The sequence below is a fragment of the Enhydra lutris genome, unplaced genomic scaffold, assembly GCF_002288905.1.
Source record: "Enhydra lutris kenyoni isolate GAN:26980312 unplaced genomic scaffold, ASM228890v2 scaffoldscaffold8, whole genome shotgun sequence".
NCBI classification, from domain to species: Eukaryota; Metazoa; Chordata; class Mammalia; order Carnivora; family Mustelidae; genus Enhydra; species Enhydra lutris.
Genome location: NW_019154092.1, coordinates 17,248,658 through 17,274,481, shown reverse-complemented (window position 1 = coordinate 17,274,481; position 25,824 = coordinate 17,248,658). Strand labels below are relative to the sequence as shown.

The following is a 25,824-nucleotide window of genomic DNA, read 5'->3' as shown; positions in this document are numbered from 1 at the left end:
AATGCCCCAATCAAAAGACACAGGGTATCAGAATGGATAAAAAACCAAAACCCATCAATATGCTGCCTACAAGAAACTCATTTTAGACCCAAAGACACCTCCAGATTTAAAGTGAGGGGGTGGAAAACAATTTACCATGCTAATGGACATCAAAAGAAAGCTGGGGTGGCAATCCTTGTATCAGATCAATTAGATTTTAAGCCAAAGACTATAATAAGAGATAAGGAAGGACACTATATCATACTCAAAGGGTCTGTCCAACAAGAAGATCTAACAATTTTAAATATCTATGCCCCTAACGTGGGAGCAGCTAACTATATAAACCAATTAATAACAAAATCAAAGAAACACATCGACAATAATACAATAATAGTAGGGGACTTCAACAGTCCATTCACTGAAATGGACAGATCATCCAAGCAAAAGATCAACAAGGAAATAAAGGCCTTAAATGTGTTTCTAGGTATTTGTCCAGTTCATCTAGGTTATCCCATTTGTTGGCATATAACCATTTACAGTACTCTCTTAAAACCTTTCCATTTCTGTAGAATTGGTAGTAATGTCCCCATTTTCATTTCTGATTTTAGTAATTTGAGTGTTTTTTTTTTAAAGATTTTATTTATTTATTTGTCAGAGAGAGAGAGAGAGCGACTACAGGCAGACAGAGTGGCAGGCAGAGGCAGAGGGAGAAGCAGGCTCCCTGCTGAGCAAGGAGCCCGATGTGGGACTCGATCCCAGGACGCTGGGATCATGACCTGAGCCGAAGGCAGCCGCTTAACCAACTGAGCCACCCAGGCGTCCCTTGAGTGTTTTTTCTTAATCTAGTTAAATAAACATTTATCAGTTCTGTTGATCAAAAAACCAACGTGTGGTTTCACTATTTTCTCTATTGCTTTTCTATTGTTTTATTTATCTCTGCTAAAATATTTATTATTTCATTCCTTCTACTATCTCTGAATTTAATTTTTTCTTCTAGTTCCTTAAGCTGTAAAATTAGGTTGTTGATTTGGAATCACTTTTTTAAATATAAGCATTTATAGCTATAAATTTCCCCCTTAGCACTGCTTTCAGTACATCTCACAGGTTTTATTATGTTCAGCTTTTGTTTTCATTCACCTCTCAGTATTGTCTTATTTCCCTTGCAATTTCTTTAATCCATTCATTGCTTAAAAGTATGTTATTTAATTTCCACAAATGTGTGAATTTTCCAGTTTTGCTTCCATTATTGATTTCTAACTTCATCAAAATGTGGTCAAAGAAAATATTTTGTAAGACATCTACCTTTTTAAATATACTGAGACTTAATTTGTGACTTAACATATAGTCTACCACAAAGAACACATGAGGTGCACTTGAGAAGAACGTACATGCTGTTGTTAGGTAGAGGTTCTGTACATGTCTATTAGCTCCAGCTGGCTTTACTGTGTTGTTCGTTCCTCATATTTCTTATCTTCTGCATGGTTGTTCTATACATTACTGAGAATAGGATACTGAAGTCTCAAACCAGTAGTGTAAAAATGTCTTTTTCCTTTCACTTTTGTTGATTTTGTTCATATATTTGTATGGTCTGTTATTAAGCATATAAATATTTATAAATTTTATATCTTCTTGTTGTATTGTACTTTTTATTAATAATGTCCTTCATGATTTAGAGCCTATTTTATCTAAAATTAATATAGCTATCCCTGCCCTTTTTTGGTTACTATATGCATCAGTATCTTTTCCTATTCTTTCACTTTAAACCTATTTCTATCTATGCATCTTAAAGTGAGACTCCTATACACAGAACATATCAGATCATTTTTAATCCACTCTGCCAGTCTCTTTTATAGTTTAATCTACTATATTTAAAGTAATTCTTGATAAGGAATAACTTCTGTCACTTTGCTATAAGTTTTCTAGATGCCACTTAGCTTTTGCTGCCTCATTTCCTACATTACTCTTTTATATTTACTTGATATTTTGAAGTAAAAGACATTTTACTTAACTTCAATAACATATAAAAACTCATTTGCAAGCTTTGTGCAGTGGCAGTATCATAAACAACGAGGTTTATCTGAGACACAATTACTGCTAATTGAAAACTCATTTACAGGGGCGCCTGGGTGGCTCAGTCAGTTAAGTGTCTGCCTTCGGCTCAGGTCATGATCCCAGTGTTCTGGGATCTAGCCCTATGTTGGGCTCCCTGCTCAGTGGGGAGTCTGCTTCTCACCCTTCCTCTCCTTCTGCCCCTCTCCCCCTGCTCGTGTTTTCTATCTCAAATAAATAAAAGCTTAAAAAACAAAAACAAATAACAACAACTGATTTACCACTCTATCCTCAACCCTTTATTGTTATCACAAGATTACAACTTTGTACATTGTGTAATCAAAACCATAAACTAGTAATTTTTAAAAATCCCTAAGTTTCTTAAATTACATAGAAAACAAAATGTGGATTTACAAACCAAAGTTACAATAATGCTAGATTTTAGACTAATAATTTTTTTAATGTATTAGTTTCTTAAATCATCTGGGAAACAAAAAGAATTATAAACATTATTAAAATAATGTTATCTTCTGTAACTGCTTACATATTATACTTCTATTGAGATATTACTTTGTCATATGGCTTCAGGTTACTACCTAATATTCTTTCATTTCAACCTGCAGAACTCCATTCGGGATTTCTTGCAAGACAGGTGTACCAGTAACAAATTCCCTGAGTTTTGGGGAATGTCTCTCTGTCACTTTTGAAGGAGAGTTTTGCTAGATACAGGATTCTTGGTTAGCAGGGGTTTTTTTTCTTTTTAGCACCTTAAAAATATCAGTCCACCACTGTCTTCTGAAGTTTCTGATGAGAAATCTGCTGAAAATCTTACAAGGATCCCTTTTCAAGTAACAAATCATCCCTCTTATTTCTTTCAAGATTCTCTGGCCTTGGCTCTTTAAAGTTTGATTACAATGTGTCTCAGTATGGGTCTCTCTCAATTCATCCTACTTGGAATTCACTGTGCTTCTTGGATGTTTATAGTCATGCCTTCCATCAAATTTGGGAAATTTTTGGTCATAGTTTCTTTGAATAATCTTGCTGCACTTTCCCCTCTCTTCCCTCCAACCCTCACCCAATCCCTTCTCCTTCTCAAACTCCCAAAATGCATACAATGGTCCACCTGATACTGTTCTACACGTCCCTAAGGCTCTGTTCATTTTTTCTCCAATCTCTTTTCCTCCCATTCCTCAGACTCCGTAATTTTGATTGCCTTAACTTCCAGTTCACTGGTTCTCTCTTCTGTCTAGTTAAATCTGCCTTTGAATTCCTCCATGAACTTTTCATTTCAGGTTCTTATACTTTTCAACTTTGGAATCTTTTCTTGGTCTATTTTTAGGTTATCTGTGTCTTCACTATACTTCCATTTGGTCCATACATCATTTCTTTGCTTTCTTCTCATCTTCAATTAGCTCTTAGAGCATTTTAAGATAATTATTTTAGAGTATTTGTCTATTAAGTCTACATCTGGATTTTTTCAACAGCAGTTTCTGCTGGCTTATTTTGCTTCCTTTAAATGAACCATACTTTCCTGCTTCCTTGTATGCCTTGTGATTTTTTTTGTTGAAAGCTGGACATTTTATTCTAATAACCAGTAACTCTCGCAATCAGATTCTCCCTCTTTTGCAGGGTTTGCTGTTTTCTGTTTTTGTTTTGTTTTTGATTGTTTTAGACTGTCTTTGTGCTTAGAGCCTGAAGCGTAAACTTATGGTCTTTCCTGAGCCTGCACCTTTCCTTGGATATGTGGAGTGACTTCCTAATTTCTCATATATATAATTGCTCTTGAATGTCCTAGTCTTTAATGCCAAAAGGAGAAAATGTCCCAAAAGTAGAAAAAGAAGAAAAAATGGTGTGGGGAGAGCAGGAAGGATACCACTCCTCGGAACTTCTGGTAGCCACTTCAGCCATGGCGAAATGGCATACAACAATGGGAGAAGGCAACAATGGCTGCCCAGCTCTGTGTCTGCACATCCATGGTTAGAGGCAGCAATCACTGCACAGATCCTGATATTTGTAGCAAGGGCTCCTTGCTGCCCATCCTGGCCCCTGCAGGGTGATCTAAGAGCATAAACATGGCTGCCTGCCCCTGGAGGGGAAGGTGAGGTACAGGTAGTACCTGCTGAACTAAGAGTTAAAACTGACAAAAATCAACCACAATTAACTTGTAAGCCCTTCCTCTGGACATAACAAGAGTTTAGAGTTCTAAAATAGTTACATCAGAAGGAATTCTGCCAGTGCAGTTGTTATCTAGGTGGAGAGATAAATTTCTACCACATCATACACCACTATATTCCCAGAACCTTCTCAGTAAGCACTGTGATTTTTTTTTTTTAAAGATTTTATTTATTTGACAGAGAGAGAGATCACAAGTAGGCAGAGAGGCAGGCAGAGAGAGAGAGGAAGGGAGGCAGGCTCCCCGCTGAGCAGAGAGCCCAATGTGGGGCTCGATCCCAGGACCCCGGGATCATGATCTGAGCTAAAGACAGAGGCTTAACCGACTGAGCCACCCAGGCGCCCCAGCACTGTGATTTTTAACATCAGTGGAATTAAACATTTCCTGAACATGCTGACACTTTCAGTAAATTATTTCAACTATTTTATTATCCCTAAATATAGTCAGTAATACTGTACACTTCATCTTCTTTTCCCTAAAACTCATTTAGTTCATCAAGATGCTGGTATTCTGATCATACTAAAACTTCGATACAATTGTTTGAAAGTAGTGTATTCTGCTTCCTTCACTGAATATTTATTGTGTGTCTACTACAAGCTCAGTACTGTTCTGGACACTAAGGATACAGCAATGGGCAAAATAAAGTTCCTACCCTCGGGCACCTGGGTGGCTCAGTTGGTTGAGCGACTGCCTTTGGCTCAGGTCATGACCCCGGACTTCTGGGATCGAGTCCCGCATCGGGCTCCCAGCTGCTTGGGGAGTCTGCTTCTCCCTCTGACCTCCTCCTCTCTCATGCTCTCTCTCACTCATTCTCTCTCAAATAAATAAATAAATAAATAAATCTTTAAAAAAAAAAAAAAGTTCCTACCCTCACAGAGTTTACATTCTAGTAGGGGAGACAGAACATTATAAACAAAATAAGTAAATGAAATGTAAATGTTAGGGGCGCCTGGGTGGCTCAAGGGTTAAAGCCTCTGCTTTTGGCTCAGGTCATGATCCCAGGGTCCTGGGATCAAGCCCTGCATTGGGCTCTCTGCTCAGCAGGAGGCCTGCTCCTCTTCCTCTCTCTTTCTGCCTGCCTCTCTGCCTATTTGTGATCTCTGTCCGTCAAATAAATAAATAAAATCTTTAAAAAAAATTTTTTTTTTTAAATGTAAATGTTAGGTAGTAAAAAGGCCAAAGAAAAAATATCGCAGGTAAGAAGGATTAGGTAGGACAGCCAAAGGATGGCCTCCCAGGGTGGGTTTCATTAAATAGCTGAAGGGAGCAAGAGAGAAAGCCAGCCATGAATCAATAGCGGAAGGGAGTAAGAGAGAAAGCCACTAAAACATCTGGGAAAAGAAGTGTGAGGACCAAAGTGGTAGCAGCAAGAAGAGTAAAAATAGTTCAAATTCTGGATATATTCTAAGAGTCAATAGGATTTAATGATGGACCAAATGAGGAATGTGAAAAAACAAAAGACAAATCAGTGATGATCTGATAAAACTCAACTCAGCAACTGAAAAAACTGGTAGATAAGGGAAGACAAAAACTCTGGTGTGTCTCCTTTTAAAGCTTAACCTTTTCTGCTGGGATAATCTCAGATTTTAGTCTGCCTTACTATAAAAGGCAACTTAAAGACTGTTTTCTGGGTCTTACAAATCTAATCTTTTGTTGACACTCCACATTCTTAATAGTGCCAGTTTTGGGGGTGGAGGGTGGTCTTAGGGAGGTGGGGGAGCCTCCATTCAGAAACTGAATTAATGGGTCCTCAGGAACTATGTACACCAATTCCTAGAGCCATTTTGGAGGTTACTAAGAGAAGAATTTCCTTAAATTGACCAGTCTTGAAGCCCACTTGCCCTTTCCTTCTCAGTTTTACATTTATATAAAATTTCTACAGATTTGTTTTCATTACTAGACAAGAATCAGACAGAATTAGTATCTGTTTCTTAAGAAACCATATTCGCGGGGCACCTGGGTGGCTCAGTGTGTTAACCCTCTGCCTTCGGCTCAAGTCATGATCCCAGGGTCCTGGGATCAAGCCCCCAATCGGGCTCTCTGCTCACTAGGGAGTCTGCTTCCTCCTCTCTCTCTCTCTCTCTGCCTGCCTCTCTGCCTACTTGTGATCTCTGTCAAATAAGTAAATAAAATCTTAAAAAAAAAAAAAACCAACCATATTCTCTGCCTTCTGCCAGTTGGAAACAATCAAACAAAGGTAATAATAACACCACAGATTCCCTTGTTGCCGTTGTATACTATAGACAGTATTTTATTGCCCTTACTCCACACCCCAACCCTTTAAGTTATTATCATATATAAGGAAACTGAAGTTTATACCAATTAAAAGTTTTGCCCAGTATCACTTTAGACAGCAACAATATCACTAAAATGTGGGTTTTCTGACAAAACTGTTTTGTTCTCTACTTAGTCCTCTCCTTCAAAACAGCTTTCATCAACTTAAATGATAAAACCACTCCAAGTTTCCAGACAACTGCTGTATATGTGTATATGTATTTGAAAACTTAATGTAAATGACATACTTTTTTAAACTGGTCTTTCATTCAATCAACCACACCTATCTTCTTATAATTCATCAGTAGGGGAAAAAAATACCAAGTCTCTAAAGGATCCAAAATTAGCCCACTTATAAAAACACACCTAAGAACGCACAGTCCTTGGTGCCTTTACCTATACATTAAGGAGGAAACAGAATGCAATTCTACTGTACTCAGTACGTCATAGATGGGGAAAACTTTCCAAAATAGCTGAGTTTTCGCTAAGAAGAAGAAATAGGAAAAAAATGTAATCTGATATCACATATTAGAAAGGTACAATATATACCAAATAATTTAGTTTAATAACAGCTGAAATCAACTGACAAAAGAACTGCAAGAGTCATCTATAGTAGAGACCAGTAAACTTTTCTGTGAAGGACCAGGAAGTAAGTATTTCAGGTTTCCATGCCACCCAGGCTCCTGTCTGAACTATTCAGCTCTGTAGCTGTAACATGAAAGTGGCCATACACAATAAATAAATGAATGGATATGCTATATTCCAGTAAGATTTAGTAATACAGATAGAGGGTTGGATTTGGCCTGCAGGCTAGAGTTTGCAACCCCTAATCTATACTATCTTGAGCTCACCTCCTAATGCAGATCAAGAAAATGAAACGTTACAGAATGATAACTAGAGAACAAAATATATTATTATCTTTATTCTTCAGCTAACCTCAAAACTTTTAATACAATTAAATTTTTTTAAATCACTCTTAATTATTATTGTTTTTATGTTTGGTAAGGATATAATGAAGTTTAAAAAAAAGAGAACTTCTTTTTTGAGATACATACCATAATATTTACAAATGAAATAATGTATCTGGATCCGCTTCAGTAGAAAGGGAGGATGGTACAGGTTAAGTCAAAATTGGCCATGAAAAATAACTGAAGTGGGGTGATGGGAATACAGGATTCATTATACTATTCTACTTTTATAAATATTTGAAATTTTCAATAATAAAAAAATTAATAATGACAAATTACTTTTAAAAAAGACTGGCAAGGGGCGCCTGGGTGGCTCAGAGGGTTAAAGCCTCTGCCTTCGGCTCAGGTCATGATCCCAGGGTCCTGGGATCGAGCCCCACATCGGGCTCTTTCCTTGGTGGGGAGCCTGCTTCCTCCTCTCTCTCTGTCTGCCTCTCTGCCTACTTGTGATCTCTCTCTGTCCAATAAATAAATAAAATCTTTAAAAAAAAAAAAAAGGCTGGCAAAAGATGAGTCACAAATTTAAGTGTATTTGTAAAATTAACTGTTTTCTCCGTCTTTTAAACCAGGATTTCTCAACTTTGGCAATATTTACATTTGGGGCCAGATAGTTCTTTGTTGTGGGAGCTGTACTGTGCACCATGGGATGTTTAGTAGCATTCCTCATTTCTACCACCAAGATGCCAGTAGTACTCCCACCACCACACCCCCACCACCAGTTGTGACAATCAAAACTGTTCCCAGACATTTCCAAATGTCCCCCGTGGAACAAAAATGCCCTCAGTTGAGAACCACTGTTCTAAAAAAACTATACTGCTGTTTCTAATAGATTCTTAAATTCTAGAAAAATGATACTTTGATGATTTTTTTGTTTTAGTCTTAGGCTAGAAATTATATTTATATTTTAACCCAATTTTTAAATGTAGTTTTTTCTTTGCCAACTGGGAATTTGTGTTATTAATTTAACCTGAGGTATAAGTATCCCTTTCTCACACTATTTCTATAAATTATATCTGCCTACAATGGTTTTTATTTTTTATTTATTTTTTTAAATTTTTAATTTAAATTCAATTTAGTTAGCACACAGTGTATTATTAGTTTCAGGGGCACTGATGTTATAGGCAACTGATCTTATCAGTTGACGGTGCTCTTTATATCAAGTGTCCTCCTTATTGCCCATTACCCAGTATCCCATCCCTCACCTACCTCCCTTTGCCTACAAGGGTTTTTAAAACAGAAATCCAGAGAATGGAAATCCAAATGAGGTGTATGGTTGAAGTCCAGATATATCTCACTGATCTAGTAATGGACCTAATTTTCAAACTTTCTCAAAGAAATTATTTACACTTAGCTTACTGCGCCACACTCCAACTCCAATCTTACCGGGTTTATAGAATCAGCTACCCATGTTTTGTATTTGAATTTAGTTAAGAAACAGTGCCAGTTTTGTTCCCACCCCCACAGCTGCACTTCCATTGCGCACAATCCCTCATGTGAATAAGAAGTCTTTAGAAACACAAATGGTTAGATAGTCCCATGTTGTCTGCTTTATTAATTAAATTCTGAATCAGAAAGCACACTTTATAAAAAATAAGGCAAAATATTTTACTTATGGCCTCTTGTCTTATTAGCTATAATCAGAAGGGCTTTGGTATTTTAGTAGTTCTTGCTATTTTAGTTGCTGGATTCATTAAATAAAAAATGGATATTCGGGGCAGCTGGTGGCTTCGTTGGTTAAGCATCTGCCTTTGGCCCAGGTCATGATCTCAGGATCTGGGACTGAGCCTCAAATCAGGCTTCCTGCTCAGCAGGGAGTCTGCTTCTCCTTCTCTCTTTGCCCCTCCCTGCTTGTGCTCTCTCTCTCTCAAACAAATAAGATCATTTTTTTAAAAAATGAGGTATTCAGGGGCGCCTGGGTGGCTCAGTGGGTTAGGCCGCTGCCTTCGGCTCGGGTCATGATCCCGGGGTCCTGGGATCGAGCCCCGCGTCGGGCTCTCTGCTCAGCGGGGAGCCTGCTTCCCTCTCTCTCTCTCTGCCTGCCTCTCTGTCTACTTGTGGTCTCTCTCTGTCAAATAAATAAATAAAATCTTTAAAAAAAAAAAAAATGAGGTATTCAACTCAGGGAATTTCATTCCATTTCCCCAAGCTAGATGGAAACAGTAACACAATAAGTTTAAGTGTCTTCCATCTACAAAATACTAAATTTAAATTAAGTCTTTCATTACTGAAAGAAATCCTATAACATATACTGGGGTTCCTAAATTCATAACCAAGAAAGATGTGAATTAAAAATTACTACTGTGAAAACAAAATCAAATCATATAATCTTATTCACAGATATCACAGTAACGAAACTTATAGACATCTACCTGCTAATTTAAAATTCAAGCTTTTTTAGACAAAAAAGAAAATTCCAACATCAGAAATGACTTATTTACTACAATACCACTAATTCTTTAGTAGCTGTCCAACAAATCAAAATACACTCAATCTGAGAAAAAAGCAAAAATAATGTAAGACTTCTCTTTTCAAATATGTGTCTTTAAAAATTTTTAATTAATAAAAACAGGCTGGTCCACTAAGTTAGTCCTCAGAAATTCAAGTCATTTAGCTTCCTCAGATGGGAGTATCATTTGGACAAAATTATATCTTTCTGCCTAGTCTAAATTTACTAGGATTTGACTTATTCCTAAATAACCTTCCACCAGACTTAACAAATGTGATTTTAATGTATTTTCTCAATAATGAAGTTATAGTATACTGTCACAAAGGACAACACCCTTCACAACACACATAGAGATTATCAACTGAAATCCCAATGACAGTAAAAAATATTCATTTCCCTTTTTAAAAGACTATATTCTCAATTAAATTAAGCATATATGCACATATCTAGTGATAAACATGCTCTGTAAAGTTTTCAAAGAGCCACATTATAGTCAAGAAATAATAAGACTAAACAAATTCTAATTTACTGATTCCCTTATGAGATTAAAATAAAGCCCTCTGAGTGTCACTGATCAGTAAAAATCTTGACCTACATGATCTATATATTCTCTTTCCCTCAACTTCTTTAGTATGATTCTTGGATGAACCCATCTGGGCTTCTTGTAGCATGGTGGTCCTACCATAGTAAAGGAAAACTCAACTCCTATCTTCACTTAGGGTTATATCTACAATATTGAGAGATCAAAGAGAAACAAGAAATGCTTCAAATTACCTCTTGTCAAATTTCTCTTTCCAACCAGAAGAGCCTTAGGTGATTATTAAATTTTAGGAATGAAAGCAAATCATTTTATAATATAGAAATACCATTTCTAGAACATTAATTTTTTACTTAAGTATTTTTCAAGCTTAGTTTAATTACCTCTGCTTCTACATCCACATTTTGCTTCAAAAGTAACTTCAAAATGTCAACATGTCCATTCTGACTAGCAGCTTGCATAGCTGTGTGACCAGCACATTGTCCATTTACCTAAATAAAAAAGAAAAAAAAAAGGATGAAGGATTGTCACAAATCACAAAAGAGCCAATATATAGTATAGGTTTAAATCTGACACACTGAAAAAAAATAAAATAAATAAATCTAGCACACTGTATGATTCCTTGAAAATAATTTAGGATGGTGTTCCATATATCCTAGTACAGATCACCAGAAACTTTCCTATAATTTAAAGGGAGCAGACATTTTTTTTTTTTAAAGAGGAAAGTTCCATTGTTCAAAGAGCTATCAAAGCACTCTTTTAGCCAATCTGCAAAGTTGAAAAAGAAAGGAAGTGAGAGAGAAAAGTAAGTTATATTTTGTGTATTTACTTCTATCTGAATTATTAAAGTTCAGAGTCTCTGTTTAAATGGAAAAAAAAAAAAAGAGCAATGAAGTGAATGGAAAACTTTTAGAAAAGATACTGTCCACTATATAAATAAATACAATTCAACAAATATACTGAATACTAACTGTGAGCCACCTATCATGAGGAACACATGAATGAATTAGTAGGGTAGCTATACACAACTATGACATAGAGCAGTAATTTTCAATGTTTTCTTCAGATGTTGTATAAATACATAATTTCTCCATAACATAGTGCTAAATGCAAAAGCACTGGTTAATAGCTGTTGTTTTTTTTTTAAATAGGTTTTTTTTTTTTTTTAAAGCATTTATATCCCTGGATTCCCTCACTCCACTCAGCTAAGTTAGTGGTCCACCTTAACCGCTAGCAGAAACCTTAAAAATTTATTCTCTGGAAAGAGTAAAGTGTCCCTAGCCTACAGAAACCAAGCACTGTTATCAGTGGGGCAAAGTTCTAAAATCAGAAGTTTCATGTAAACATTTAAATGATGAATGCTGAGAATCCAAGCCCTCTTCTCTTTCTCACTATTCATGAGCTTGCAGCCAGGTTTATACCCTCTATGCAGGAGAATTAAGAGACCACTCTAGAGAGTCAGACCAGCCCAAGAGAAAAGACCTAATGGCTAATGCCAGGAGTAACCCAAGGAAAAAAATGAATCTAGACACAAACCATATACTCTTCATAAAAATTAACTCAAAATGAATCATAGACTTAAATGTAAGACACAAAACTCTGAGTCCTACAAGATCATAGATGATGTCTTTGGTGTTATATCTAAAAAGTCATCACCATACTCAAAACCACCTACATTTTCTCCTATGTTATCATCTCTCAGAAGATGAAATGAACACATACCTGACGTGCCTGAATGTCTTGGGAGATTAGACAGAAACTTGCAGAAGAATTAATTATAATATAGATTACAAACAAATGAAAAAAACGTTAAACGATGTCTGAAGTTAAGAGGGACTGATTAGGAAAAACTGTAAGTGAACTTCCTAGAATGAAGGAAATGTTCTATATCTTATAGGGGTGTGAATTACATGTATGCATTTGTCAAAACTGATCCATGTATTTCATTATATATAAATTACACCTCATTTTTTTTTATAAAACAATTATGAGCACCAAGGAAAGTAAATGGTTATACAGGAAAATACAATCTAGCATCGTCTACAGCTCAGATATGAATGTCATTTAAATAATACCATGCACAATTAATTTTAATCTTACAAAGTTACCATACAACCTAACCACATTAAGAAGCTGCGAAGAGTGTGTGAAGGGAATGAGCTGGAGGTGAGAAAAAAAGCTGAATCCTCATTTTCACAGTTAAGTATCAAAAGATAACTCCTAAAACATAAAAATCAAGAAAAAACAATAGAAGTATGTTATTAGAAGATGTAGAGGTAAATATATGAGGAAAATCAACTGAACAAGGTGAAAATAGTTGTCTCTGAAGAATGGGTAACTAGAATTGAGAAGGAAATGTTTTCCTAACAAACCTTGTAGAACTATTTTCTCCCTTTAAATGTTTAGAATGGGAAGGCTCCATAGCTCAGGGGTTAGAGCACTGGTCTTGTAAATGTTTAGAATGTATATTGTTTAAAAAAACTTATTTAGTAATTAAATGAAGAAAAAAAATAAGCATAATTTAAATCTGCTTGGTTGAATATAAAAAAGTCATTTGGTACTTTGACAACCAAAATAAAGTATTTGTAATATATCTCACAATCAAGAAACCACTGTGCTGTGCTGCTGCAATTGACATCTCCCTCATAACTGAAACGCCACACGAGCTCGTAGGAATATGATGTTGTGCTACTCCAACTACAATCTCTAGGCCAGCACTGAACATCATGCTGATGCCAGCATGGTAGCAATAATAAAGCCAATGAATGCCTACCTAGAACCAAAATGGCCCACCTAAAATACGGCTTACGTGAATGGTAAAATACTATAAACTATTAAGATTTACAAAATGCATGACCTCTGGGGCACCTGGGTGGCTCAGTCAGTTAAGCATCTGCCTTTGGCTCAGGTCATGATCCCAGGGTCCTAGGATCGAGCCCCGCATTGGGCTCCCTGCTCAGTGAGGGGCCTGCTTCTCCCTCTCCCACTATGCCCCAGCTTGTCTTCCCTCTCTTGCTGTCTCTCTGTGAAATAAATAAACAAAATCTTAAAAAAAAAAAAAAAATGCATAACCTCTAATTCGTCTGTATTATAAACTATAAAATAGTCAATTTTCACAGGAAAAGGTTTAGATTAAATGTTTTGAGAAGAGGGATAGAAAATTGCTTATAAAATTTACAAAAGTATATTTAAAAGACATAAGATGACATTTCCATGAGAAATGGAGGACAATGACCACTTGAAAAACTAAATGCAAATTTTGTCAACCATAAATTTAAAAGGTCAGAGTGTTAAAATAAAAATGTCAATATATTTTAGAAGAGTACACTGATGATTTCCAGCTCTTCTTTAAAATACCTCACAAAAACAGAGAAGAAGGAATAGTTGAACCACATGTAGAAAAATCTCAATAATTATTGAACTGTTATGTTCATTATACTGTTCTATTTTTGTACATGCTTCAAATAATTTTTAAATGCTCACATCCACATCTGGTCGTTTTAGCAAGTCTTCCACTTTAGCAACATCTCCATTGGCAGCAGCCTTAACTAATTCTTCATTGAGGTCACCAGATTCTTGGGTTTCAAATAATTTCTTCAAGAGTTGGGAGAGTCTTTCTGTAAAGCATCAAATAAAGCTGCTAACACAGGAGGATCTTGAACCTTTACTAACAGACAAATATTACCCACGTAACTGTAATACATACTTATCTTTTTTTTATTATTTCTATCATTAATATTATTTTCATACTATACTACAGATATTACCCAGGCAAGTTATAATTACTACCAATAAAACTGAATTAAATTCCAACTCATAAGTATTCCCAGTTTTCTTCATGTATTTCAAGTTACAATTTCAGAAAAAGAGAGTTACATATAAACAATATTAAGATTTAGAAGTCATACCAAAGATAATCACAAATGAACACACTACAATGGAAGTATCCTAACAATACAAACTTCCTTTCAGGTTTTAAGCATACCACACCTCAGAGCTCCCTGCTACACACCTTAGAATAAATCAGCAAATCAATGATTATGATTCAAAAGCAATGTAATCTCTATAATATTTGGGGAGATGTTTTAGGGACAAACCAATTTTCCGTTGAAAATGGTCATCTAAGTGTTAACATATTTCAACAGATGCCACATGATTGGTACTGACTAAAACAAAAAAGAATTAGGGGTGTATTTACACAGACTCATAATATTTTTTTTTTCTAAGTAGCATTCATCAGTAAAGAAACTACCAAGTTCTATTCCTTAATTCTTGAATCTACTTAGTGGCAAGCAAAGAAATCACAAAGTGAGGCAGAGGATCAACACCAAGTCCAAATTATTTGAGTAGGATATTAACTATTTCTCATTCTTTGTATTTGTAGGTAGTCACTGTGCTGTGAAGCCATCTAACTACAAGGTAAAAAAATAAACACTACCTGATTTAAATTTTAAGCACACGAGCAAATTACATCAGGAAAGAAGAAAGAGCAGCAGAAGTAGAAAGCAGTATAAAATAAAACTGGAGGTCACCTAATGTTTTCCTTTACTTTCTTAAAATTTAATTATGGTTCTACCTTCTTTTCTGAATAATACACAGTACCTTGCAATTTGTTCTAGAATGAATTGAGGCTATGTGTATGTAAGGCTAGAGCACAGGAAGGAAAGACTTTGGCATGAATCTACCCAAACATCCAGCTTATTCATATTTCAAACGATTTCCTATTTATTTTCTACTTATTCACATTTCAAGATGATTTCCTACTTATTATTATACATTCTTATGTGTATAACAACTCTTATTAAATAGTGAGAGGACAGGGGCGCCTGAGTGGCTCAGTGGGTTAAGCCTCTGCCTTCGGCTCAGGTCATGGTCTCAGGGTCCTGGGATCGAGCCCCGCATCGGGCTCTCTGCTCTGCAGGGAGCCTGCTTCCCTTCCTCTCTCTCTTTGCCCGCCTCTCTGCCTACATGTGATCTCTGTCTGTCAAATAAATAAATAAAATCTTAAAAAAAAAAAAAAAATAGTGAGAGGACACCTGGGTGTCTCAGACAGTTAAGCATCTGCCTTCAGCTCAGGTCATGATCTTAGGGTCCTGGGATCAAGTCCTGTATCTGGCTCCTTGCTCTGGAGGAAGCCTGTTTCTTCCTCTGCCTGCCACTCTCCCTGCTGTGCTCTCTCTCTGACAAATAAAATCTTTTAAAAAGATAAAAATAAAAATAAAATAAATAGTAAGGAAAAAACCATGGCTGATATGGAAAAATATCCAGGAAGAAAGCCATCTGTTAGCAATAATGTTGAAAATAAAAAGAGAATAAAATAGTCTAAAAAGTGATATTTCTTGTCAGAAAACAAAAGTTCTGACTAAAGAGTACAATGATGAATTTCAGTTATCTCAGATTTGATGTGCAAACACCTTCAATATTATGCCCAAGAAAAAGCACTTATTTACGAAAATTTTCCAGGGTATACCTCAGTCAGAACAAAAACCTTTCATCAGGGGCACCTGGGTGGCTCAATGGGTTAAGCCTCTGCCTTCGGTTCAGGTCATGATCTCAGGGTCCTGGGATCAAGCCCCGCATCAGGTTCTCTGCTCAGCAGGAAGCCTGCTTCCCCCTCTCTCTGCCTGCCTGTCTACTTGTGATCTCTGTCTGTCAAATAAATAAAATCCTTAAAAATAAAAAAAACCGTTCATCATATAAAAACAAAAAACAAAAACCTTTAGAAAAGTGTAGAACTGTCAACATTCAAGTGAGGTCATGTGATCTGGGAGAAAATTAAGAACACATACAACATTAGCTGTACAAGAGAACAGAGAAATTAAGCAAAGATTCTAATGTAAACCATATTACTTTTAAAGACACGACAATACAAACATACCACCAGATGCGTTGCTAATGGCTGATCCTGCAGATGCCACCTTGGAAACTGCTGCTGGATTATACGTCCAAGATGTTCCGCAAACTTCCACCTTTAAATCACTGTCCGAATAAATCTGTTGTACTCGGCCAACTTTACCTAAAGTCTTTCAAAAAAAAAAAAAAAAAAGAAAAAGAAAAAAATTAGTTCATGTTCCCAAGTCTAAAGTACATACCATAGGAAAAAAAAAAAAAAACTCAATCGTTAGCTCTTACATGTTTAAAGTATTAATTTTCTTTTGTTCCTAATGAAAAAACTGTTAAAGGACAACATATTCAAGTGGGTTATTTGTTAGCTACAAACTTGAAAGAGTATCTTTAAAAAACATTTTAATAGGGCAACTGTCTCAGGTCCCCTCCATCTTCAGGAGCTTTGTACTATCACTCAATAAACTTTGTTCTATCGCTCAATAAACTCTGTACTATCACTAAATAAACTTTTGCTTTGCTGTCCGCCAAAAACCCAAAAATAAATAAAAAGCATTTTAATAAACAAAACTATAATACTTCCACAAGAATATAAAATCAAAAATAAATCATGACAGTCTATCATTCATAAGAATTCAAAAAATTTTGCTTTTTGATATCCAACCTTTTTAAAAAATAATTTATCTTTTTTATTAATAATGTATTATTAGCCCCAGGAGTACAGGTCTGTGAATCACCAGGTTTACACACTTCACAGCACTCACCATAGCACATGCGTTCCCCAATGTCCATAACCCCACCACCCTCTCCCTACCCCCCACCCCGCCCCCGGCAACTCTCAGTTTGTTATATGAGATTAAGAGTCTCTTATGGTTTGTCTCCCTCCCGATCCCATCTTGTTTCATTTATTCTTTTCCTACCCCCCAAGCCCCCCACATTGCCTCTCAACTTCCTCATATCAGGATTAATATCCAACCTTTTAACCCCATAATCTTATCTTACATCTTGAGAATTTATAAATCAAAAAGTCCAAAAAAAAAAAAAAGTCCAAAATTCACCACCAATCTAGCCTAAAAAAATAAAACCTTGATTTCTAAAATAAACCATACTTAACCAAAAAGGGACTCAGTATCCACTCCAAGACAGAAGTATGTAGAAACAACATTTATTAAGTATATGGGAAAGGGAGACACCTGGGTGGCTCAGTTGGTTAAGCATCCAACTCGATTTCGACTCAGGTCATAATTTCAGAGTTGTGGGATGGAGCCTGGGGCTCCGTGCTCAGTAGAGAGTCTGCTTGAGATTCTCTCTCTCCCTCCCTCTGTCTCTCCTTCCCATGCACACTCTCTCAAATAAATCTTTAATTTATATATATATGAATGAAAAAAAAGGCAACTGGGTTCAGAACACAATTAGCAGCAACTCTTAACCATGGGGCAGATACTATTCTAATAACTTCATACAAATTAACTCACCTAATACATATACCCTGAAAGTAAAGCGCTATTAGTAGCCCCATTTCAAACTCCAGTCCAAAACACCTTCTCTTAAGCACACAGAATAGCAAATTACAATACTAGAAAATTGGTGAAGAAAGTGATAATATCTGACTACTTCCTAACAGAGTAGACTGTCCTTCAATATGTTATCCTTTGTCCTTTCCACAGCATGTGACTCCAACTACTTCAAAACTATTCCCTTAATTTCTGGATGGCAGTCTAACCTTTCTAGCTGTTCCTTCTCTTTCTCCACTCACTGGCTCCTTGTCCTTTTACAGATCCCTAAATCTATCTGTTGTCCCCCAAATTTTATTCCTTTGTTTTTTACTCTTCTTCCTTAAAAGTTTAATCCACTTTGACAACTATCACCTTATTACTAAAAACTCCAAAACATACTTCTCTAGCCCTATTTATTCCTCCCCCTGCTCTCTAACACACATCAATTTTAACTTCTAACTAGATATTTTCTCTTGGAATTTTCCATCATCTCAAACTCTATGAGGCTGCATTCTTTGTTTTCCCCCCTTAACTGTTTAATTATAGTAAGTCTCAAACATACAAAAATAGGTAACAGTATTTTGAATCCCCATGTACCCATCAACTATTTTTAACAATTTTCAGCTCATGGTCAATCTTGTCTCCCCCTACCTATTCTACTTCCTCCTGTATTATTAATCATGTAAACTTTAGGGAAAAAAAAAAAAAAACTACTACTAACAACCCTCCCCAAATTATGAATTAACTCTGTAATATCATAAAATACCAGTGTTCAAATTTCCAATTGCCTCATAAATGATAAAATTTTTCAGTCTGCTTAAATCAAGTTCCAAATAAAATCTATACACATATTTTTCTCTGCCAATTATTTGTTGAAGAAACAGGGTTATCTGTCCTATGAAGTTCCTTACAATCTGGATTTTGCTATTTGACCTGAGTATAATTTAAATAACTCATATGTCTCTGTATTTGAAAAGAAACACTCCAAGTTGGCTACTGGTCCTTTTAAACTGACTTAGAAATTTCTGATAGCTTCCTTACCATCTGCTATAAGGCTCATCTTGTTCACTTCCTGACAAAGAACTAGAATTAGCCATTTCTCCAAAGACTGGTTCTTTACAGAGAGAAAGGCTACTCCTTAAGACTGTAATCTGGGCACTAAGTTTGGTTATTGTTACTAGAATGGTTATTGTTTCTAAGTCTTTTCATGGACAGAGCTAGGAAACAGTGGTAGGAGGGTGTTTTGTTTTGAAGATAAAATAAATCACAAATATAATACCTCTTCCAATGCAAATTCAAGAGTACAAGGTTTTCACTCAGCCTCTTTTACGTTACATCCATATCTCGTTTCCCCACCCTGACATTCTGGTTCTCAAGGCCACTTGGGATAAAAGAATTATAATCACCATATAAATACTCATTTGGTTTTTTGTCCTATCATGCATACAATAATCTCAAGATAATAATATTAACACTATCACAAACAACAAGATCTCTGAAAACTTGAAAATTGTTAAAAAGTTTTTTTTTTTTAAAGATTTTATTTATTTATCTGACAGAGAGAGATCACAAGCAGGCAGAGAGGCAGACACAGAGAGAGGAGGAAAGGCTCCCTGCTGAGCAGAGAGCCCGATGTGGGGCTCGATCCCAGGATCCTGAGATCATGACCTGAGCCGAAGGCAGCGGCTTAACCCACTGAGCCACCCAGGCACCCCAAAAAGTTGTTTTTTTACATGCAGTTCTTTAGGGTATATTCTTCCTAAAAAGATACAAAGACAAATTACTACGCTTAAAAATCACTTGTACTTTTCACTCTGTATGGTTATACCAACAAGATATACATTTAGGTTTGTTTACTTCATTTTCCACTTTTAGGAATTTGATTTTGCTTTATAATTGTATAAAATATGTATCTGGTTTCAAATCAAATCTATAAAACAAGACATATTCAAAGACATCTCCCTTCTACCTTTGTCCCCCATACCACATTCCTTCTTTAGATGAAAACATGTTTTTTTAGTGTAATGGTTAATTCCTCCATTGTTTGCTTTTCTTCATATAAACTCTGAATTATCCTAATAGTTATATTTACAATAATACTAAGACATATTGTATATATACAAAACCTAATTTCCTCTTTAAAAAAAAAGAGCCAGAGTATGTGAGTCAACTGGTTCCTGTATGTACAACACTGAAATGAATCACTCATGTTCTTAGCAAACGGTTTACTAAACTTTCCATATTCTCCCTCCAATCATAACACATTTTTTGAGAGTTGTACTGTATCTGTGATGATAGAGCTTATAACCATTATATAGACTCTAACCCTTCCTTAACTATCATTTACTCTTAGTTCAACAAATAAATACATATTTAATGTCCACCATGAGCCCTTAAATTGGTCTCTCTCCAGTAATCTTGGCTGTCTGAGACATCTTCTAACAAACTAATCAGAAAAGGCTAATGGGAACAAAACTCTCTGAATTCTTATATATTCATAGCAATTTATAGCCTTTATATTTGAAAGTCAGTTTGGTTATAAAGTCTTAGCTTACATTTTTGTTCCTTGAGTACCCTAAATGTTATTTCATTGAAATCATAAAGCATTGAGATCAGATTTTTCTTTCTCTTTTAAGTAAAACTTGACTTTTTTTCCTAGATACCCAAAGACTTTTTTTTCTTTTCTTGAAGATTCAGTTATTTTACCAGAATATGGCTCAGTGTTTTGTGTTCTCAGTTTCCCTAGTATGCAATGTGTCCTTTTAATATTTAGTTTTAAATCTTTTAACTTGGGGACTTTTTTTTCTGAAATTATAAATTTTAGCAGTTGTTATAGTCCATTGCTTTGGTTTTTGTTTTTCCTTTTTTGCAAGGACTCCAAATACACATCTATTAGATATATTTGCCACTTTCCTGAAATACTTTTTATCTTTTTGATTTTAGCATTTTTTTCTTTTTACCTTCTGTTTCTCTTAAGGCATATCTGTCATATTTATTTGATCTGTGTTGCATCAAGCTTACTCTTCTTTTTCATAAAATTATCTTCCTTTTCTTCTTAATTCTTTCCTAAGTTCTGTTATCTCATTTCTAATTATGATCTATTTTGTTCTTTCATCTTTTATCATTTTAATTTGTTGGCTCATTTTGAATCATTAGGTTTTAGTTTTATGTGCATATCTTTCTAATGTATTCTCATTTGTCTATAAAGAAGTTATGCTATTTCTTGTCATTTTTCAATAACTATGTATAGGGATCCAATTGTGATCCCTTCCAACTTTTATCTTTCATCTGCACTTACCGTCTCTATCCTAATAAATTTGGTCTCTATTCCCACAGTTCTTCCTTAATGGGAAGGCTCTGTAGAGGAAGGGAGCTACGGCTGGTTAATTTTGAGAGTTTACAGACCCAGGTATTTCCAATTCCTTCAACCTTTAGCATGGACCTATTACCCTCACCCCAAAATGGAGTCTGAAAGAGTCCTCCCAGGGCTGTTGTTTCTACATTAATCTAGACTAGCCAATGAATACTTGTTAGCTATGTTGGAGTCCCTCTGTTCTCAGGTCCATCTGATGCCAATTAATTCTCTCTGCTGCTAGACAGACAGATGTAGATCTAGTAGCTGTCAGTATTTTCTCACTACTAGCTCGTATTTTAGAGTTCAACAGGCTACTCTGTAACCTGGTGTTTTTTTTGTTTTTTTTTTTTTTAAGATTTTTATTTATTTATTTGACAGAGAGAGATCACAAGCAGGCAGAGAGGCAGGCAGAGAGAGAGGAAAGGAAGCAGGCTCCCTGCTGAGCAGAGAGAGCCCGATGCGGGGCTCGATCCCAGGACCCTGGGATCATGACCTGAGCCGAAGGCAGAGGCTTAACCTACTGAGCCACCCAGGCACCCCTGTAACCTGGTTTTTATACAGATGTTTGCAGCTTTGGTTTTTTCGGTTATGCTAATCCAGTTGTTGACTATTTTTATCAAGATGATTTGGGAAGATTAAAATTCTACACCAAAACCACTGGAATCCCAGAATTCCCCTACAGATATAATCTACAGGTTTTTCTTATACAGCAGCTTACTATGGGAGACAGATGACTTGGGCTTTGAAGTAGAACAGATTTGGGTTCAAACTCCAGTTCACAATCCTAGCTCTGACTTCCTCATCTTTAAAATAAGGATGCCATACCACCACCTGCTTATAATATTCCCAGGACAAATAAAGTCTGTGTATGTATCTATGTGTGTATACACGTATGTTTGTGCACATGTATGTATATATTCATCATTTAGCACAGTGCTTAGAAAAATTGGGCACTTTAAAGACATAAGCTGTTACATATAAGGTGTCATTGCTAAGGGGAAAAACAAAAACATCTTGACTGACCCCTGGGGCTAATAATACATTATATGTTTATTAAAAAATAAAAAAATAAAACATTAAAAAAAAACCTAAATCTTAAATCTAAATCTAAATCTAAAAAAATCTAAATCTTAAATCTTAAATCTAAAAAATCTTAAAATAATATACATGACTCCTATAAAAGCATGTCAAAAAATTACATTTATGTAACACCACACTATAGTGAGGCTTAAAGACAATCGATATATTTTTTTAACCAACTTCAATATCAAAAGCAAACAAACAGAGATCATATACTACTTAATTTTTTGGACAAAAATAAAGTTCTAAAATACAGCTCCTACAGAACATACACAACTATCACTTAGTCACTATCTAACTAAAGCAATAAAAAACACGAGCAGCACCTGCAAACTATTAAATGTCTTTGAATGAAAGCACCATAACAATGAGTTTCTTTTCTTTCGTTCACTGTTATATCCCTGAAGCCTGACAGGCACATTATGCTAAAGTATCTGCTGAAGGATTAAGGTAGGAAGGAAGGATGGACTGATGGAAGGACAACACAACATGAAGGACGGGAGGGGGGCCTGGACATGATGGGAGGGAGCAGAGGACTAAATGAGACAGGCAATGGGGCTAGACAGGAAAAGGAGGTGCTAGCCAGGACAGGCACTAGACAATACATTAGGGTGCAGGGATGAGACATGAAGAGGGATGGGAGGGAAGGTACTTGGTAGAGGAAGGAGGCACTGAATGGGATGGTACCTAGGGGGACAGGAGAGGACCAGTTAGGTGACTGGATGATAGGAGGACATAGCAAGGAAAGAAGGGAAGAGGAAGGAAATGGAGTACAGAGCAAGAAAGTATGGGGGGGTGCAGCAGGACAATATGTGGAGGAAGGCAGGACAGAATGGGTAGTACAGAAGGATGGGACAGAAGGAAAGAGCAAGACACAAATGGAGAAAGAAGATGGATGCCAGGAGGGTAGAACAAACAAACTTTTCTGTTATTGCTGAACATTTGGTGAAAAATGTATTGAATGAATAAATTAAAAATTAAACCGTAACTCTTTGGGAGCAAAGCCACCACAGAAGGCACACATTCAGAGTTGTTCTTTCACACTCTATGTTTTAGAGAGTCAGGCCCCCAAGTGAGAAAAGCAGCAAGGGTCCAGCACTGCTGGTAACTGGATGAGCACATCTCTCTCACTCTGGGGTTAAGAATCAGGAAAGTCTCTGTTGCCTTCTACCTACATGACGTTCTCTACTAACAACTCTTTCCCAAAAAATATTAACTGCTGCCATATTTGGACCTTCCTGGGCTAATTTAACTGGAACAAATTAGAAAGTAAAAGGCATTAAAGTATGCCTAGCGGCCAATGAAGAGTACAATTCTCAAAGGATTATGCTAATTTATTTTCCAAAATTAAAGTATTTTTTAAAACTACATTAGCATAATATAAATCCTAGTCTAAAACTATTTTATCATTCCTAGTCTGAAACTATTTTAGATATGCTTACTGGGAGCATAGCTTCAGCCCATTCTCCATGTCCTCTCTGTAGAAGTTTGATTCTTTCCAGATCGTAACAAACTTGTACAAGATCACCCACTTGAAACTGTGAGGTGCCTCCTTCTGCACCCTGAGCAGCATCCCCACTTCGGACAATGTTTGCTTTCGTGAGAACAGCAGGATTGAAGGTCCACCTGAAAATCAAGACAAAACTCAAAATGGGTAAGTTTACTTAATTTTAATACAACATTCTTAGTTAAACACTAAAGGGAAAAATTTTGTGACACATCAACAGAGTAAGGATTGGGGATTGCCCAGACGTCAAGAACCGTACTTGAGCAGATTCTTCCAATATATCTCCTGTGTTTCCCAAGGACTGACCAGGGACCTTTCCAGAGCTCAAGGATTTCCGGACCGTTCCACCAGCTGTGGACCCATGAGAGGGCAGGAGGGCCCAGGGAGGGCTTTCATACTGCTGAATGTTTTCCAGAGAATAATACATTACAATCTTCCAAAGTCGTGCCAAAAAAAAAAATTTACAATGACATTTGCATGATACGTATTTCTTTTTATAACTATATCATGGGAATTTAAGAAAAGACTTATTTGTAATCACCACCCTAATATGATATACTTCTCACTAGCTTTCTCTTGCATGTTTCAAAAATTGTTATAAAATACATACTTATTGTTAAATATTAAAACACTTCAGAAACATATAAAGTGAAATTTCTATTTCACACAAACACACCTGGATCACCATTTCCTATCCCACTACTAACCACTGTTAATACTCATTCTGGTGTCAATTATGCTCCAATTAAAAACAAAATCTAATGAAATTAGGACAAAAATGGACATCCTTGAGTGTGCTATTATTTTATTTTATTTTTTATTAAATTTTTTAATTTTTTTATAAACATATAATGTATTTTTATCCCCAGGGGTACAGGTCTGTGAGTGCGCTACTATTTTAATGTACTAATATTTACAATGGAGACAGTCACTTCCTTTTTCATAAATAGGAGATTTTATATATATCTCTTTTTCAGTGTGACAGATACAGTGTTACTTATTTCAATTCACTGGCCACAGCAGCAGCCCACTGCAAGATTATACACTAACGTAGTTAGCCATTTTCCTACTGTCATTTAAAGTACTTTCAAATTTTCACTATGACAAATAATACTATAAAGAACATCTCTCCATGAACATCTTAGTGCACATGAGGTCAGTATTTCACTAGTGATTCTTAAAAAGCTACCTAATCATTGAATATATATTTGCTTATGATTCTGATAGAGCCAAATTTCCCTAGATAGTGCAGCATTTCTCTATACCATTAATAAGCTCATGGATAAAAACAGTAATTACTTTCAACTTGTCACACATGGGTATTTCACAAATTATAATCACTGCCTCAAAACAAATCTGGATTCTGATTTCTTCTTTGCTATATGTAAGCATTTGTCTATGTTGCTACCATCTTCATAACCACCATTTTATTGACTATTTAATATTTTATCAAATAGATGTACCACAATATATAACACATTTCCCCCCAGTCCTATATGTCACTCCACAGAAAAAAGGTTCCCCAAACAAGTTTTTACAATATGACATACTATTCCCTCCTCCCCTTAATTCAAATGGTCATCAGCATATAAAAGACTCTAAGAGATCATACATACAAAAACTTGTTACTAAGTTCGGGTAACCATGTAAGCAAACTTTACTTTCTAAAGCAATCACAAAGAGAAAGAAGTCCCTCTGACCAGTTAAAAAAAATCAGATACACATGCATTTTCTTCTAGCCTTACAATCATGGTGCTTTTTACTTTGCTCCCAATACTCCAAAATTGATGAGACCTATGATAGCACCAGAGCATGACAGCACTTCCTCAAGTTGTTCCCTCTGCTTCCAGTGTTGCCCTCCCTGATGAAAACTCAGTCCATCTTTTAAACTCACTCCACAGGTAATTTTCTCTCTGAAGTTTCTTCTGATTTGCCTCATAAAAATCACCATGCTTCAGAATACCGTGAATACTCATCATGATAATTACTTACACCATTTTAACACAGTTCCTTCTGGTTTTGTCTATCCAAACTAAAAGGGAAACCCCTTCAAAGCAGAGGACCATATCTTGTCTTTGTACTCCTAGCACTGATCATAGGACTAATACAGGTTAA

The 25,824-nt window shown here is 35.9% G+C and overlaps 1 protein-coding gene across 1 annotated transcript in view; it reads right to left on the bottom strand.

Moving 5' to 3' along the window:
• LOC111142494 (mindbomb E3 ubiquitin protein ligase 1) overlaps positions 1–25,824 on the bottom strand; it is a 130,866-nt gene that overhangs the window by 58,913 nt on the left and 46,129 nt on the right. Inside the window, exons 7-10 of the mRNA XM_022495703.1 lie at positions 23,645–23,828; positions 16,306–16,450; positions 13,911–14,044; positions 10,811–10,918 (exon numbers count right to left, since the gene is read on the bottom strand). Coding sequence (XP_022351411.1) covers positions 10,811–10,918; positions 13,911–14,044; positions 16,306–16,450; positions 23,645–23,828 — 571 coding nt within the window. The remainder of the gene's footprint in view (positions 1–10,810; positions 10,919–13,910; positions 14,045–16,305; positions 16,451–23,644; positions 23,829–25,824) is intronic.